The following is an 18,664-nucleotide window of genomic DNA, read 5'->3' on the forward strand; positions in this document are numbered from 1 at the left end:
ACCACCTTGGATGAATCTCTTCATAAAGGCGATTAATAAATCCTAATAAATATTGATTGAAAAATGTGTCCAAACCATTCCTCTGTGTTTTTGCACCACTAATAAGTTAAACTGGATTTTGTGAAAGGATTATATAAACTTTGATGTGTGACTTGGGGGACACAAACATACACTTTATTCAATATCACAATTCCTCATGTACTGCCACAAAACAACCTTTTAGGGTGTATAGTGTTCACAATGAGCTCCTATTATTATCGAGCTAAGAGTTTTCAGTTCCTGCACAGTATAACATGAACAAAATATAAGAAAACCAATGGACTACATTACAGGTTTAAAGCCCATTTAGTTATGCTTAAACAAGAGATCTGAATGAAACAAAATATTTATTTTTTCTTATAAAACCACTTGCCCCTGAAACATGTTCAAAAACAGAATAATCTATTTGTGTATCTAAACGGTAAACTTCTACAAAACAGATGAAGATGTGATTCTATATGCCCCAATGAAAGGAGAGTTTAATTCTACTTCCGTTTAATTTCAATATATTCCATCATCTTTATAACACCAGGCTTCCCAAGGCAGATTACAACAGTTAAGATGAACCCATCAGGAAACAGGCTATCTTCATTTAAATTTGGCCATCTGTATTGTATAAAACAGTAGAAAAATTAGCACAAAACACAGAGTTTATAATTGCTGTTTCTACCGGTTATAATAATTTTTGAAGCTGTTTTAATGATATTCAACTGTTATTTCATTATATTTATATCAATAAATTATTTGCTCTAAATCATGACTTTAACCCGGAACATTATCTATAATATAAACCTTTAAAATGTTATATTTATATCTACATATGGGAAGCTTTCAAATAAATTAAAGGAAAAAAAATCTCCACCTTTTAAGGCACTGCCTATTCAACTTAAACAGCTTTATACTTTTTACAGATGGACCACGCATAGGCAGTCCTTTATTACTAATCATATTTTGTGTACTAAAACCGCGGCAAGCTCCGCCTACTGACAAGCTCATACAATGGACTAGATAGGTTCACTTCGTCTATTTCATTCTACCTACTTGGACTCGACTGACAATTTACCGCGTGCACCTTTGACGTCATAGGGACGCGCCGGCTACGAGATAAACAGGAACCGGCTTTTTTGCAGGTTCCGATTCTGAATCATAGCACAAGGTCCACCGAGGTCACCGACTGGTTAGACGCTCCCTTTTTCATATTTTTAATAGGAATAAACGGAGCGCTCCTGATCGAGACCGGAACTTTACACGCCTTTCTGCATTTTTTTTTTTTTTTGCAGAAAAGCAAAAAAGAAAATATATGACAGTTGTTGCACTCGAGTCCCCGGGAGCTTTGTTGTTTTTAATTCATAGGTTTTACCTATCTTCTTCTAAAGACATCAGACCGCAAGTAGCAAGCCGGCCGGAGGGGATCTGCTTTTCTCACTCAACGGTCAAAAGCGTTCGATTTTTCTTTCGTAGGCGCGAACCGGCGTCCTACGACACGCGCCCATCCCCCGTTCTCTTCAGCGCCTCGTTCACGCCGTTCTCCTTCTCCCCTCGCCCCGGCTCGGTGGGAGAATGATGTGGGCGCTGCTGGCCTCCCTCTTTCTCGCCGCCTTCTTCGCCCTGCTGGACGGCTGGTATTTCCTGCGCGCCCTGCTGGTGCTGCTGCGGGCCCACCTGCAGCCTGCCGTTCGCGACCTACTGTGCGAGCACAGCTTCTCCAGCCTGGTTCTGCCGCACGACCTCGACCTGCTGCTGCACATGAACAACGCGCGCTATCAGCGCGAGGCCGACCTGGCGCGCTTCGCGCACTTCAAGCCTATCGGCCTGCTGGGCGCCCTGCGCGCGCTCCGTGCCGGCATGGTGATGAGTGGTTGCGCCGTACGCTACCGCCGCTCGCTGCGTCTGCTGCAGCGCTTCGAAATCCGCACACGCCTCCTCTGCTGGGACGACAAGGCTTTCTATGTGGAGCAGCGCTTTGTCACGCCCGCCGACGGCTTCGTGTGCGCCGTGCTGCTCAGCTGCCAACATGTCCAGGGCAGTAGCCCCGAGAAGGTGGTGCAGTTCCTGTGCAAGAGGAAGGTGAGTTGACGAGGTTTCCAGCGGTAGAGGGCGCTGCATAATCACTGGTGATGAGGCCTGGACTGGCGTTCAGAAGTACATATTGTGGGTAGGGGGTGGAGGCGGTGTACAAAGCTTTAGCACGGGGGTGACCCGGTGTTACCAACATTACGGGATAACAATACTGAAGGGTTCAGCTCTGGTTTTAACTCGCATGGAAACACTTGTTGCAATTGCGTTTAAATACTGTACATACAAATGTGGTGCATTTGTTCTGCAGCATGCCAAAAAAAAAAGCAAGCTGGGTTGGGAAAATTGACGTCAGGGTTCTGGGCGTTGAAGAAGGGTTGATTCAGGGGAGTACAATCTACTCTTACAGTCGCACACACTCTCTTTCTCCCCCCCAACCAACCAACCTGCATTGCCTGCCACCCCCCCTCGTGGTCTAGTGCCCCCCCCCCCAAAAAAAAAAAAACAATCCAACTTGACCTAATTTCTGACTCCTTGCAGCAGTCTGCATCAGCCCAGGAGCAATCCCTGGTTGTCTAGTGGCTCAGCAGCCCGCAATTTAAAGATTTCCCTGTTTATTCTAGTTGTCTTTGAATGGGCTGTGACGGCATTACCACACCTATGAGCAGATGATCAAAAGCCCCGTTCTATTCCAAACAGCGCTCTAAAAATAGCGCTGGAACAGCACGGGGCTTTACTGCACCTATGATCAGAGATAATTGCATGCAAATTTAAGCACACAATTCTCTCTGATCATAGGGTAGAAGTGCTGGAGGGGTAATCCTCCCACACTTGTTTGACAGGTCTGGGCAGTCAAAAGACCAGATCTGTCAAACACAGGGGCTGGAGGTCCATGGGACCACCAGACCCCAACTACCCCCACCCTGAGCCAAGTGAAACGGGGGGCTGGAGATCTGGTGGGTTAGAATACGCACGAGATACATTTGCATACCAAGATGGCAGTGCATGTAGATCGATTTCGTGCATATCCTGAAAACTTGACTAATTGGGATTCCCCCAGGACAGGTTTGGGAACCCCTGCTCCAGAGCAACAGGTGTGTGCTGCTCTAGCCTCTTCTTCCAGAAAACCTTCACAGAAAAGGAGGTGAGACTGGAGCAAAGAAAAGTCCTTCTTGTCCTTAATCCAGTCCTTCTTCTCCAATTGCCCCTGTCCCTGTCCTGCCCACCTCCTCCTCTTCCACTGGCTTTACAGTTCCTCTTCCTTTTTATCTGCAAATTAAGACCTGAAGAAAGTATGAGCTGAGGGAGAATGTCAACAGAGAGAATTGTTGGCAGACTTGAAGGATTATAGAAGTACTGAAGTGGCAGCAGATATGGACTTTTCAAGATGAGTACAGTATTTTATAATTACTGTGACTGGGAAGTAACCAGTGGGGAAAGAACAAATGGAGTTTTTCCGAGGACAAGCAGGCCAATTGTATTCTCATATCTGGTTGATGACATCCGACGGAGCCCAGTCCGGATGCTGACTAGCGAGATGAATGTAGACATTTCTAGCAGCATCCTACCGCACATGCACTGCTGCCTTCCTGCCTCACCTGTGAGCATGGATCCCCCAGTCTTCGTTATTCTATGGAGTAGGGAGGACACATCATTGTATTCTCTGTGCTTTTTTTTTCCCTCTATTTTAGCAGCGCCTTCATGTGCGGGTATTTTTGTCCCTTTTGTATTTATTTTAGCTTTTAATTTATTCTGTTACCTTTTAATTTTTTTTTGTTTTTTTCGGCTCTTAAAATTTCCTTTCTTATTTTTATTTATTTATTTATTTCTGCATTTGTATCCCACATTTTCCAATCAAGTTGTCGGTTCAATGTGGCTTAGAGTTAACTTCTATTACACATGTTCAATTTACTTATGGTACATTGCCGCTTGGAGATGACACATGTCTTATTCTGTTTCAGTCAGTGGTTGAACATCTTGGTGCATTGCTTGGAGTTCAGGTTGAGCTATGTGGTTTTGTCAAAGAAGAATTTTCTGAAGAAGTGGGCTTTCAGTGGACATCTGTCGTCACAATGATCCTCTGGTGTTTTCAAACTTGCACCTCTTGCTAGATGCATCACGTGCAACCACCAAAAGAGAGTGGAGACAAGAGTGTCTCCAGCTCCGGTGTTTCTTGTGTTGCTAGGCCTTCTTAGGCTGGAGCACTGACTTCGGTTTGAATGCTTCCCCTTTTTACAGTTCACAGTTGAAGAGTTTAATTTGGCCATGATTCTTTTCTTGATGTCCAAGAAGATCCCAAGTGGCTTCAAAAGATGCACTCAGTGTAACTGGGTGATTTCTGTGATGGAACTACATGCTTCGCATCGAGTGCCTTGAGCCTGACCATGAACCTAAGTCTTATTCTCTCTATTTACAAATGCATTTGAGGATACAGAGGGCACACAGGTCCAGCAGGAGAGACTTTTTTGCTCCTCGAAGGCTGATCTGTTGATATGGGCACCAGAAGCAACAACTTTGATGGCTGCTAAGACCTCGACTACCGTTGGGAGTGCACCGGCATCAAGTAGGTCTATACCTTTTTTACGACATCAGGTGCTGAAAGTAGGCTTTGGGACTGGTCAGCATCAGACCTGACACTGAGGGCAAGTATGGGTACATAAGAATAGTCTTACTGGGTCAGACCAATAATCCATCCAGCTCAGTATCCTGTTTCCAACGGTGGCCAAAACCAGGTCACAAGTACCTGACAGAAACCCAAATAGTGGCAACATTCCATGCTACCAATCCCAGGGCAAGCAGTAGCTTCCCCATATCTGTCTCAATAGCAGACTATGGACTTTTCCTCCAGGAACTTGTCAAAACCTTTTTTTAAACCCAGATACGCTAACCGCTGTTACGTCTTCCAGAAAGAGTTCCACAGCTTAAATGTTCGTTGAGTGAAAAAATATTTCTTCCTATTTGTTTTAAAAGTATTTCCATATAACTTCATTGAGTATCTCCTAGTCTTTGTACTTTTGGAATGATTAAAAAAATAGACTCGCTTCTACTCATTCTACACCACTCAGGATTTTGTAGACTTAATCATATCTCCCGTCATCTGTCTTTTCCAAGCTGAGGAGCCCTAACCTCTTTAGCCTTTCCTCATATGAAAGGAGTTTCATCCCCTTTATCATTTGGTTGCACTTCTTTGAACCTTTTCTAATTCCGCTTTATCTTTTTTTTTTTTTTTTAGATACGGCAACGAGAACGGAATGCAGTACTCAAGTTGAAGTCGCACCATAGAGCGATACAGAGGCATTATAGTATTTTCGGTCTTATTTACCATCCCTTTCCTAATAATTCCTAGCATCCTGTTTGCTTTTTTTGGCTGCTGACGCACACTGAGCACAAGATTTCAGCATATTATCTACAATGACAAACTACTTAGATTGTAAGCTCTTTTGAGCAGGGACTGTCTCTTTGTGTCAGGTGTTCAGCGTTGCGTGCATCTGGTAGCGCTAAACAAATGCTAATAATAATAATGACACCTAGATCTTTTTCTTGGGTGCTGACTCCCAAGGTGGACCCTAGTATCAGTTAACTATGATTCGGATTATTCTTCCCAATGTGCATCACTTTGTATTTGTCCTCATCAGCACCAGTGGACTTCGATGCTGAGTGTCGGGAGAAGGCCTAGAAGCATAAGCATCGGTCCTCTTCGCACGGTTCCGGGAGCTCCAGGGTGTCGGCATCCCCAGTACCCGAGAAACGCTGGGAGGAGCGCACTCCCCCCGTTTTGTAGAGGTGCTGGTGCACAAGACTCCTAACAGAGATGTTCCCGCTTCTGGTTAAGCTCAGGCTGCCTCTATCCCGGCTTCCCCACCTTTTTCTGATGCCTTTCTTTGATGAGTGGTACTGAGCCATTATCAGGAAGGAGCTGGCACAGATACTGCAGTTAGTCTGCTCAGGCATTGAGGGCACTTGTGCCAACTGCGGATCAGCCCCAAATTGTTTGTGACGTTCCAATCCATGCCTGTGGAGAGATCCTTGGCATCAGCACCTCGAAGGGTGTTGACATCGACCCATGCAATACCGCTTTCGAGGTTGGGGGAGGTAGCTTCCCCAGAGTCTGAGGGTGGGGCTGTACCTCGGTGCTCTTTGTGACATGGATGTGGTTCTTCCGAGTCGGGGCAGGCACAGACTCACTCGGTCTGGTCTGAGTATGGTGAAGAATCAGACTGGGACTCCTCATGGGACTCAGAAGAGGATCCTTATTACTTCCCAGAGAAGGAGTCTTATGGGGTACCTTCTGATCCCTCCCCACCTTAGGAGAGACTTAATTCTCTACTTGAGCTTCTTTTTTTACTGATTTCATCAAGGAGATGATTTCTGCCATCCAATTTAAATTGGAGAGTGAGAAGGAGCCCAGGGCAGAGATGTTATCTGTTCTAGATTATGAGTCGCTTGCTAAGGAATGGGTCACAGTACTGTTGCACCCTATCCTTAAAGATGCATGGATGAAGAACTGGGAATCTCCCCTCTTAGGGCAGGTTGCACTTAAGAGGATGGATACGCAGTATTGTATCTAGAAGGCTCCTGGATTCAAGAGGGCACAACTACCTTATCACTCTCTGGTTGTCAAATCCGTCCTCAAACGAGCTAGGAATTTCAGGCCTCCTGCCTCAGCTCCCCCAGGTAGAGAGGCTTGGATGCTAGACTCGTTTGGGAGGAAGACCTTTCAGGCCTCGATGCGTATTGCCTGCATCTAGGCCTACCAGTTCTACATGAACCTTTACTTGAAATTTTTGCTAAGCAGTACACTTAGTCTTGCGGATTCTCTTCCTCAGGAGCAGGCCACAGAGCTTCTTCATCAGTTGGCCAATAAGCAGCTGGAGTGCAGGAAGTATCTGGCCAGAGGCACTTATGATTCTTTTGATATTGTGTCCAGACTCTCCGCCATGGGTGTGGGGATGCAAAGACTCTCATGGCTATCTGTCTCTGACCTAGAAGCAATGGTTCAGGCTTTCAGAGACAGGCTACAGAACCAAATTATTCTCATTCAAATGGACAGCCAGGTTGCAGTGTTCTATGTGAACAAGTGTGGGGTGGGGGGGGGGGGGGGGGTTTACAAGATACTACCCTTGAATCAGGAGGCAATGGGGATGTTGGCAGTGGGCCCTGGTTTCCTCTTCTGAAGTTATCCTTTGAAGATCCATGGAGATTTGAATGTTTTCTGACCCTCATCATGCAGAACGAGGGATCCCTTCTGCATCCCAACCTCCAATCCCTCATGGCTTGGATGTTGAGAGCATAGAATTCAAATCCTTAGGTTTGCTGGAGGGTGTCTCTTGCATCTTGCTGGTTTCCAGGAAAGACTCTGCTAAGGGGTGTTACTTATTTAAGTGGAAGAGGTTTGCTGTCTGGTGTGAGGGCAAGACTTAGATCCCCTCACTTGTCCTACTCAGAAGCTGCTTGAATACCTCCTGCACCTCTCTGAGTCTGGTTTGAAAAACAACCCTGTAAGGGTTCATCTCAGTGCTGCTTATCAATGTGTAAGGAAGTAAGCTCATCTCTGTATAACCTCTAGTTGATCGCTTTATGAAGGGTTTGATGTTGACAAAGCCTCCTGTCAAACCTCCCAGCTGTGTCATAGGATCTTAACGTTGTCCTCACCCAACTGATTAAAGCTCCTTTTGAGCCACTTGATTCCTGTCAGCTGAAGTATTTGACCTGGAAGGTATTGTTTTTGGTGGCAGTCACTTCAGGTCACTGGGTCAGTGAGCTTTAGGCCCTAGTAGCTGATCCACCTTACACTGGTTCACCACAATAAAGTAGTTCTTTGCATGCACCCTAAGTTCCTTCCTAAGGTAGTGTCGGAGTTCCATCTTAATAAGTCAGTTGTTCTAACATTTTTCCCAAAACCACATGCCCATCCTGGTGAGAGTGTATTGCATAACTTAGATTGCAAGTGAGCCTTAACCTATCTGGAGCAGACTAAAGCCCATACAGTCCACCCAGCTTTTTGTTTCTTTTGACCCAAACCGTATGGAGATAGCCATCAGCAATCGTACTATTTCTAATTGGCTAGCAGATTGCAACTCCTTCAATTATGCCCAGGTTGGGCTGACTTGAGGGTCATGTCAAGGCTCATTGTGTCTGAGCCATGGTTACATTGGTAGCCCACTTCAGGTCAGCCTCCATAAAGGAGATTTGCAAGGCTGCATCATGGTGTTCTCGCCACACGTTCACATCTCATTACTGCTTGAGCAGGATACCCGATGTGACAGCCAGTTTGGTCAGACAGGCCTGCAGAATTTGTTTGGTATCTAGAATCCAGCAACACCCCCACCCCCCCCCCCCCCCCCCCGGCTCAGTTTTGGTTTGTTCCAGGCTGCACTTTCACAACTAGATTGTATATAGTTTAAAGTTGATTGACTTCAACGCCTTGATATTTTGAATCCTTATTGCCTAGCATTGTTGTTTTTCGGTGAGTCTGGTAGCTAGGGGTTCCCAGATGTGAGAGTATGATTGGCCACCTTGTCCTCTGACAAAGCAAAGTTACTCACCTGTAGCAGGTGTTCTCAGAGGATAGCAGGCCAAATATTCTCACATACCCTCCCACCTCCCCTTGGAGTTTATTCTTTAGTTGTTTTACATGACTGAGGGACCCACGCGCATTGGGCGGGAAGGCACCAGCGCACGCATGGTGGGATGCTGCTAGAAACCTCTACATTCATCTTGCTAGTCAGCGTCTGCACTGGGCTCTGTCAGATGACGTTTTCCACATGTGAGAATACTTGGCCTGCTGTCCTCGGAGAACACTTTCTACAGGTGAGTAACTTCACTTTATAGCTTTTATCTGACTTTATGCTTCTCTTCTTTCTCTTAGGTGGAATCACCTGAGTTCCCGGAGGAAGTGAAGCACTGGATCAGCTACAATGAAACCAGTAGCCAGAAGCTAAGGGCTGAAAGTGGCATTGGCGTTAGCAGAGACTGTAAAAATCAGTAAACGCATCAAGCTTGTCCTGTCATCAGGATCCTCTGGATACTGATATGTCCTAGTGCCTAGCAGCCCATGTCTTGAGCTTGACACCCCTTCACTACTCTCTGCTGTACTTTAGGAGCATCTTTCTACCCTGTCCTAGAGTTGTTCTTGTACTGTAGTGGGAAAGCAGTTCTAGAGTTAATTGTGTTGGCATGGAGAGATTTTCCACTGTGCTGATTATGAAAGACTGAATCTACTTCTTAACGGAGAAAACTATAGGCTCAGATAATATATCTAAGCAGAATAACAGAAAAAAAAAAACAGTGGGGCTATGAACTAGGATCCATTTCGGTGTAGAGAAGGGGGTTTGAGCCATAAGATTAAGAAACCGTGAAGGTCAGGTTTTCTTTTTTTTTTTTTTTTTTGGGGGGGGGGGGGGGGTGATATCATTTTGGGTCTATAGGTATGTGTTAGTATCTTGAGTCAAACTGTGTACAAAATCAAGGCTTTTTTTTTTTTTTGCTGAAAAATCTTGGATCGGAGGACAAGGTTGCCTCATATTTTTACAGTGAGCAAGGTTTCAGTATACAACCATATCCCAGCTGCCTAAATAGTTTGAATCAGATAATGAACAAGACCCTGAAAGTACCCTTACTGAACTGCACATTTGTTGAGCACTTTTATCTTGATTGCTGCAGTTGTCTAGGTCTTGCCCCAGCTGTCTTGCTGTGGCTTTTTTTCAGAGTAGTATTTTGATGAATCTGAGCCTTTTGCTCTAGTCTAAAGGACCAAACTAAAATATTGCGCCATCTTCAAGCTCTGTAAATTGCAAATTGATGGATTTCTTTTTCTGTAGCCACAAATTAGTGTGCAATTCATCAGACATTTAGGGGGGAAGTTATCAACATGAACTACCATTAAGATAAGTGTCTTACCATAAATAGTGCTATTCCCAGCCCAACCTACACCAAAAAATAGCTATGTGGGAGCCTACCTCACATAGCTATTTTTGGGCATGACTTGGGCTGTAGCCTTACCTTTATGCTGCTCTGCCTGCCTCCTTCCTCCAGTCCTTGCTTCACCATCCATGTTCTGCTGTGCTTGTTCTCGCTGTACTCTCTCCATGACGACATGCTGCAGAGCTCTCTGCCTCGCTCCTCCTCTATAGTGTGATGACCTCATCATGCACCTCACCCTCCTATTGGTCAAATTTGCTTGAGTTGAACCAAGCCTCATTCCAGTTCCAAATTTGACCAATAGGGTAAGAGTAGACTGCCGGAAGGACAAACCAGCAGTGGCTGCCCCCCAAAAACCCCCCAGAACTTTCCAAAAGGTTGCAACCCACCCAATTCTGCGGGAAAACCGTGGAGTTGGCAACCCACCCTGAAAATAACTTGCCTAAATAGTAACCCATGTTGATAACATCCCCACCTTAACTGGGTGCATGACATCTGAAAATTGCTCTCATTCTGGCTAGAAGTACCCATAGACTTCAGTAGTGTACTTTGAAAAGACTGAGGATAGGCATTTCAGGGGACAGGGAGAGGGGCAGGGTAGGAAATAAAGCATGCAGATTTAACTTTCAATCTATGTGCATTGTTGTAGGCAGTTCTTAAATGTGGAAAAGGCAGGTGCGAAGAGCATAGGTACTTTGTAGCAGTCAGCAGTATTCAAAGGCAGCCTTCCTAGTTTAATGTCACTTAAGGAAATTAATTTTTCAGCTATATAAACTTCCTGAAAATTGTGCTCTTTGAGTATTTTGCAAAAATTTATTGAAAAATCTGTTGGAGGTATTATTTGTGATTTTGGACATAAGTATTTCATTTAGAAAGGCCCCATTTAAATGTAGTATAAATTTAATCTGTGAGATTTGCACAAAATAGTGATTTGAGTATGGTCTTACTAATGGACTGCGTTCTACCTTTCGGCTTTTGTTCAACTGTTCACCACAATTTTATCTTGCCAGCTACTCGTGCACAGGTATTTGAAGTTCATCTTGTAGTTTAACACTAGATAAGGCCCTATTCGTGTTATAAATTATTTTGTCTTTGATTCAATTTATGAGTTGCCTCATCTTCAAAGAACTTGGTGACATACAATATATACAAAATACATAATTAGAATTAACATAAAACTGACATTGTAAAAAGACATCAAATCCTTAAACTCTGCTTTTATTCTATAAGACTTTACGCACTCATTTCCCCCTTTTTTTTTACTCAGGTGTTGAAATATTATTCTCCTTGACGAGCTCTTCGATCCAGTTCACAAAACCTTCTTGAAGCCCATACTTTTAAACAGATAAAGCTTGTGGGTATTAGGAAGAGGATTTTCAGTGTAGTGAGCCCTAGTCTTTGGAACACACTACCATTTTCCATGAAATCACAGGAGTCTCTACCCATGTTTAAAACTGATCTGAAAACTTTTTTTATACGTCTTCAATAATGGGACAGAAGTTGGAATGTGAGTGTGGTGGGGTGCCCTGGAAGGCACTGTAGTTTTATTATAGTATTCTTTTTTTCTCTTTTCCTATCCAAATGGAATTCTATTTCTTCCTCTTGATTTATTATATTAATTTATTGTATTGTTATATATGTAAATCACTCAGACTTAATTTGATAGGTGGTATATCAAGTAATAAACTTGAAGCTCAACAAAATTAAAATGAAAGCCCTCAAAAATCAGCAACAACGATCAGTCACTTAGGGGTCCTCCTACTGAGGCGTGCTAATAGGCCCACGCTACCTTTACCACGTGGGATTCTCACGTGCTGCGGCTGTCTTTAGCATGCCAGTAAAATAGCCGTGTTTGTGGGTTTTGTAATGGCCTCACACTAATTTCCCCATTAGGGCATGGCCATTAATGTGGGAACCCTTACCGCCACCTAAAGTAAGGGTTCCTGCGCTAATCAGGTAGCACACAGTAATGAACTCATGCAACCAATTAATGCAGACATACCTCTCTGCCCATGGGCACGCCTCCTGTGCTGAATAATAGCAAAATATTTTCTGTGCAGGATTACTGCCATGGGATGCCTCAGTGTGTCACACTGTAGTTCTGTTTTAGCGCATGGTAGGCCCACATTAGACCTTATTAAAAGGGCCTCTTAATTTAAAAAGTCTTACATAAACTCAGCCCAGTGTATGAGAACACATGCAAGTTGAGTGTTACATTTTATATTGTATAGAGAAGGAAAAGTTGAAAGTAAATCCTCTGATATTATTAGCCAGTGAGTTGGAACATAAATTTTTTAACCTACAGTTTAGGTCTGGACCAAATAATAGTATGAAGAATTGACATTGTGTTGATGCAGCTTTGTGTTTTGCGTTTTTGCTTTGAGTTTGAAATTTTCAGAAAACTTTTACCAGTAATATTAGAGGAAAAAGTTAATCTGTTTTTCATTGCCATCAAAAATATACTTTTAAAATTTAGGGCCCTGTTTACTAAGCTGTTCTGTAGGCGCACTAACGTTTTACCACCCATAGGAATATATGGGTGTGTCTAGCATTAATGCGTGCTAAAAAGTGCGCCAACAGGGCACTTAGTTTTTCATGCATTCCAAAGGTGGTAGCTCACCCCTGCTTAGTTACTCCCCTAAAAGTGATTGGTTTGTATGTAACAATTTTTAGCAATAAGTTTATAGAATCTCTCAACTCTTCTGTTGAGGTATTTGCAATTTGTGAATTTCCAGGTAGCGAAAGGTTTGTTGATTAACCCACACCTGCATTGTGACAGTTCTATCTTTCTGGAAGTGCAACATTTTGGCTAAGGTGTAAAAACTTTTGTGTCATCAAATTCTGCAAGGAACACCAGCTTTTATTATCACATTACTTATATATTTTCATTGAAATCATTATGTGCTAGAAAAATGTGCAAAACAGCTTAGAAATGTCTTGACAGTTTAGAAATAGTGTAGATGTTGTCCAAGATTTACTTGTTGTACAAAACAAATGTTTGCATAAACATATGACTGTCTCTGGAAAAATGTGACTAAAGTCACCAGAAAAGCGTCTCCAGAAGTACTTAATATTTTGAGTTTATTTTTATTACATATGAGGTTAGAAAATTGTAGATTAGATAACAAACTAGAACTGTACTGAATAACATATTTTACTATTCAGCTGATTACAAATAATGAAAAATATTATTTGACCGAATACGAATAATGGGCATTGAGCTTTAACATAACAAATAATAAAAGAAGCAATGTGAAATCAAATGTTTATTTCAGTAGGATTTAGCACAGTAGAGCCCCAGATTATTCATATTTGAATTTAAATCACTATTTGGCCGTGTATGAATAATGTATTTGGGGCCGAATCAAATTCAATATGAATATTTAGTGCAGTCGTATAGTAAGGGCTCCTTTTACAAAGTGGCACTACTGATTAGTGTGTGCTAAATGCGAGGAAGCCCTTGGGAATCGAATGGGTTTCTTCGCATTCAGTGCATGCTAATCAGTAGTGCCACTTTGTAAAAAGAGCCCTAATGGATTTAGCGCACGTTGATTAGCATGCTGTAAATGCCATGGAGCCCATAACACACTTTAGTAAAAGGACCCCTAAGAGCAGAACTCAGTAACTCAATTTGGCTGAAATTTTTTTTTTCTCATCGTGAGTCCAAATCAAAATTGGGTTACTGAGTTCTATGCTTAGGGTCTCTTTTACCAAACCGCGCTAGCAATTCCTGGGCAGCAATGCCAGTTGGCTTTGTCAGCATTGCCACATAGGAAATCATGTGGTTTGGTAAAAGAGGCCCTTAGGGCTCTGTTTACTAAAGTGTGCTAGCATTTTTAGTGTATTCTAACCGCCTAGAGGACCATGGGAATATTATGGTCATCTACATGGTTAGGATGCACCAAAAATGCTAGTATGCCTCTAGTGCGGCTTAATAAACAGGGCCCATAGTTTATCTAAAGTACAATTTTCTAACTTCCTGTGTTAAAAAAAAAAAAAAAACTCGGTTTTGTTTTTTTTTTTAAGTACTTTTGGAAAAGCTTTTCTGGTGACTTTAGTCATGTTTTCCCAGAGACAGTCACATATGTACAAGCTGAATAGCTTACAGAATTGCTACAAAATCACTACTTAGGGGTCCTTTTACTAAGCTGTGGTTAAAAAGTGGCCTTAGTGCACCCTTGTGTGTTTTTGTCCTGCACACTAAGGCCATTTTTACTGCAGAAGTAAAATGGCCTCTTTTTCCATTTTTGGAATTAATGGCTATGCACTAATGCTGCTATTAGCACTCAGCTATTAAAACAATATAAAATGACCGCATGAACGCATACCCACACCTATTTTGTAGGTAGTAGGGCTCATGTGGTAATCCTGTGCTAACCAGTTAGCATGCGGTAATGTAGCCACACTAACCGATTAGTTCAGGAATGCCTACTCACCCCCTTCAACAAAAATATTTTAAAAATTTTAGGGTCTTAGCTCGTGATTTAGAACTATCACCTGAGTGTTTCTAAGCTATGTTTACTGCAGCTTAGTAAAAAGACCCCTTACGCTCAGCTATATAGCTAAGTTCAATAATTGTTTAAAAATTTTGTGGAAACATTTTTCGGTGTGGGAAGGGGGATGTAAGATTCTACATTTATTTATAGGTTGTTTCAGTGCAATAGAACAAAGCTGTGCCCAGAGGATCCCATGCCAAAAGGTTTCATAGCAGGAAAGATTGCATACAATGAGAGGTAAAAATTGTTCTGGCTTTTCTTGAGCCATAGAATCTGGCCAACAGATCAGGAGCTTGTGAAATACATGCCTGTTTTTTCCCCACTGGAAACAAAATTCTGGTTTTAATTTGTGCTATGCTTTTGTAAACCATTTTTTTTTGTTTGAAAACTGACATTGGTGAATGGGGTCAACACTTTGGTAGACAGGCTAAGATTTTATTTATTGTGAACTAGGATGGTACTGTGATAGGGTTTGTGGTGCTTAGTAGACCTTAATTGTACTGTATGCCATGCAGCTGGAACTATGGCAGAAAGCTATATCTTTGTTTTGGTTCTTTGGTAAAAGGGCTTGAATATATACAGAATACACCTCGTGTTTTGGGAATATATATTTTTTAATATTTCTAGCCCACAGTTCAAACTAATAGTCCATCACCTTGTTACTGCTGGCAGTATAGTCTCTGGAGTAGATGCAAAATTGATTTTTACCGTTCTTCTTGGTCTTTAAGATCACAGTCACAGGGATTATTAATTGTCCTGAGTCCCAATTATGTTCATGGGGTAAAAATTCTAAACAGGATGATTCTGTGTCAGGTCTGAGTATTTGGAATCATAAATTGCTGGTTAACTTGTCTGACTTTATTATATTCAAACCTTTGCTGGTTTTGATGCATAAGTTTAGCTAATTTTGGGCCCTGTTTACTAAGCTGCGCTACCGTTTTTAGCGTGCTAAATAGTACAGTTGCCCATATATTCCTATGGGCGACTTAGTGTTTAGCGCGTCTTAATCAGCACATGCTAAAAATGCTAACATGCCCTTAGCACTGCTTAGTAAACAGGGCCCTTTATGTTCTATTGTTTAGTATTGTTTGCATTTGTAAAGTTGTGAATTACTGTTTGTCAGTTGCTTAGAACTACTAGCAACTGGTGGAACACAAATTTATTTTTATACAGCTATTTATTTATTTAAAAAATATTAGCTTTTTTTTAATGTTTGTTTTATATGATATACCGCCTTTTGGCATAAATACGACGGTCAAGACGCCTTGTTCCAAAAGTATTCTTAGAACCTAGGTGTCCTGACTTCTGTCTCATTCAGTAGCTTCTAAAACATGTTGCCTCTTCAGCACACAGCAAGTATGAGAGGATTTGCTGAGAGAATTATAAAGGGCCAGTTTAATTCCATTTTAAAACTTACGTTTTTCAGATGCTGTAAGATAAAAATATAGAAATATAATGCTAAAATCAGATGCTTGAGCAAATGTACAGTTTATGGACTTGCATTGTGGAGTAAGATGAAAATGTATTTTATTTATTTACATACAGAGATATATGTATGCATGCATTTGTATATAGAGCGATTTCTCTATCTTAAAATCTAGGTGGGTTCTAATAAAAACATATACAAAAGTCCACAAAACCATGACAAAACTAACATCCTACATTACTCAAACGGGGGTATTTCCAAGCATCTCTGTTTCGATGGTTCCTGTTTGGCTTGTGAAAACTGTGGGCCCAGTTTACAAAGGCGCACTTGCATTTTTAATGCACACTAAAAATTAGCACACACTAACCGTATAGATGTCCATAGGAATATTATGGGCAGCTACATGGTTAGTGTGCACTAAAAACGCTAGTGTGCCTTTGTAAACAGGGACTTTTGACATTAAGAAGTCATTCATTAAGATATATAATAAGCTTAAAAAGTACATCAGATTGAAAGGGTTTGCTTTTTACAAACAGTCTAAGCTACTTTTTAAGGAATGGACCACTGACAAGTGTCTGCTGAAATATAAATAGTTACTGTACTGGTAAGTGCACCGTACAGTGTCCCCCATATAGCACTTATGGGGGACCTTTTGGAAAGTATTGGTTATAGTAATATCCTATGATGAATCAAATAGAATCCCTGGACATATTTAAACCCATTTAACACAGTCTTCATACAGAGGGAAAAATATGCTCATAGGGCTTTATATGTGCTTAAATTCTAATAACAGAACATAAGTCTTTTGATAAATGTATGTTGTAATTCTTATTCCTACAAAAGTTTCAAACAGTGTTGAATAGATTCATTGAATTTATTAAATGCTACATTAATAGCAGTGTCAGTGATTTTTTTTATGTGCAAGAATGGCATGAATCTCTCAAACGTTTGTATAGGAAGAGCAGAGTTGGATGGCAGCCATCTTGTTAAAATTGGTGATCCAATCATCTTGTAAATTAGAGAGAACCTCAAAATAAGACTTGTAGAAAAGCTTGCAATCTTGTGGTTTAAGCCAGTAGGGTACACTGCTTGCCACATGTAAATCCATATTTGTTCTTTTGAGTTAATGCTTTGTGATATATTGCCTCCATGACTTAATTCTACAACATCTGCAACTGAATCTAAGCTCTTCGGCAGAATTCTTATGTACCAAATGTTTCACTACAGGTGCTGCTTCTCTTGGTTGCAGGTATGCCAGAAATATTCAAAAATGCATGTCTTAAATTTTCATTTTGTTTTTCTGATTTAAATTAGCTTATAAGACCAGAAACTCATATCTCTTGAAGAGTCACAGGTGCTAATATGGGACAGATGGCAGTTGCACGGTGTGTACTTATGCCTTGTGATTAAATCTCTGTTGCTTGCGATAAAAAAAAAATGTAGGGTCCCTTTTACAAAAGCTTAGTGCATGCTAATGGAATTAATGTGTGCTACATGCTAAGATGCCCATAGGTATAAAATGGGCTTCTTAGCATATAGCGCACGCTAATTCTGTTATCTTACGCTAAGCTTTAGTAAAAGGGCCCCTTAGATTGTATGCCTTCTAGGGACGGGGGAATAACTATTGTACCATCTACGCCTCCTGTTGTATGCAAACTTTGAGTACCTTAAGTTCTTGCATGTATAGAATCACCAACATTAACCCATTTGTAGCAATATGAAGAACCACAACCTATTTTAGCATTGATGTCATTCGGGTGAGTAAATTCCAAATGAGTTATGTCTGAGAAAGGCTTATAGCGAAACACGGGCCACTTGTGGAGCTTTTTGCAACTGAACACTTGACATGGTTTGAGGAGGCATTTGCTGCTTTTCCTGGTTTTGAATGTATGGTCATTGTTTACGTTATACCAGAATAATTAAAATACCATATAAATTACGGATAACTGGAAATTGTAATGCATTACTGCTGCTGCATCCTGCGAGCCAATTGCCTTGAAAACTGTATCTAAATACTGCTGAACATGACAAAGACAGGCAATAGTAATAGTCAGTTATAGTTGAGCTGCTAACATTTATTTATGCAGATAAGTCTGAGTTTCCACCTTAACCAAATCTACATTAAAGTGGGGAAAATGTGTTTCTGGCATTGTAAAATCTATCATAGGATTGTATCTTGTCCTAAACATGATTTTTTTTTTTTTTTAAATCGCAGAACTTTATTTACTTTTTATTTTTTTTATTTATTTATTTTTTGCTGTAGAAGCATGTTTAGTTTTAGCAGGAGAATGTTTTGTCCTCTAGTGAACTGTAAGAATCTAGTCCAATTCAAAATATGCAATGTGTTGTATCTGCAGTGTTGCTTTTCAGTAGTAGATGACTGGAAAATGTTTGCCGTTTTTGTTCACCATTCCAGTTTGTTTATTGTTCAGTAAGCCCTTGAAATAAGTTTGTATTTAATCTGGAAGGGAAATACTCCTGTACTGTATTTCATCTAGTTAAGAAACAATTTCTTTATGACAAGGTATTTTATAACCTTAAAATGCATTAGATATCTATTTCCAAAATTGTTTGCTGTTTTTGCTTTGTGCTGTGTGACTCAATATTACTGTAGGCGTATATGTTGTGTGAGATTGTCAATGCCTGTCATGATTGTTATCAAACAGTACCAAAAATATAGAAGCAATCTTATTTTTCAGAGATTAAAGATTATATGTATTAGTTCTTTTTTGTGTGTCTAGAGAGTTACTTTGTGCTTGCTGAGTAC

General features: G+C 41.2%; 1 protein-coding gene across 1 annotated transcript; it reads left to right on the forward strand.

The window, feature by feature from the left end:
• Positions 1-1,358: 1,358 nt before the first annotated feature.
• THEM6 (thioesterase superfamily member 6) lies at positions 1,359-9,200 on the forward strand. The gene is made up of 2 exons (XM_030190221.1): positions 1,359-2,106; positions 8,924-9,200. Exons 1-2 carry the CDS (start codon positions 1,600-1,602, stop codon positions 9,041-9,043), a joined length of 627 nt encoding a protein of 208 aa, XP_030046081.1. The 5' UTR covers positions 1,359-1,599; the 3' UTR covers positions 9,044-9,200.
• The last annotated feature ends 9,464 nt before the right edge of the window (positions 9,201-18,664 follow it).

This window comes from Microcaecilia unicolor, chromosome 1, assembly GCF_901765095.1.
Source record: "Microcaecilia unicolor chromosome 1, aMicUni1.1, whole genome shotgun sequence".
NCBI lineage: Eukaryota > Metazoa > Chordata > Amphibia > Gymnophiona > Siphonopidae > Microcaecilia > Microcaecilia unicolor.

What these genes read in the sequence shown, in the direction of transcription:
- THEM6 (XM_030190221.1), top strand. Translation starts at nt 1,600, where the DNA reads ATGATGTGGGCGCTGCTGGCCTCCCTCTTTCTCGCCGCCTTCTTCGCC. An exon ending in AGTTCCTGTGCAAGAGGAAG is followed by an intron (nt 2,107 to 8,923) that starts GTGAGTTGACGA and finishes TCTTTCTCTTAG; the next exon opens with GTGGAATCACCTGAGTTCCC.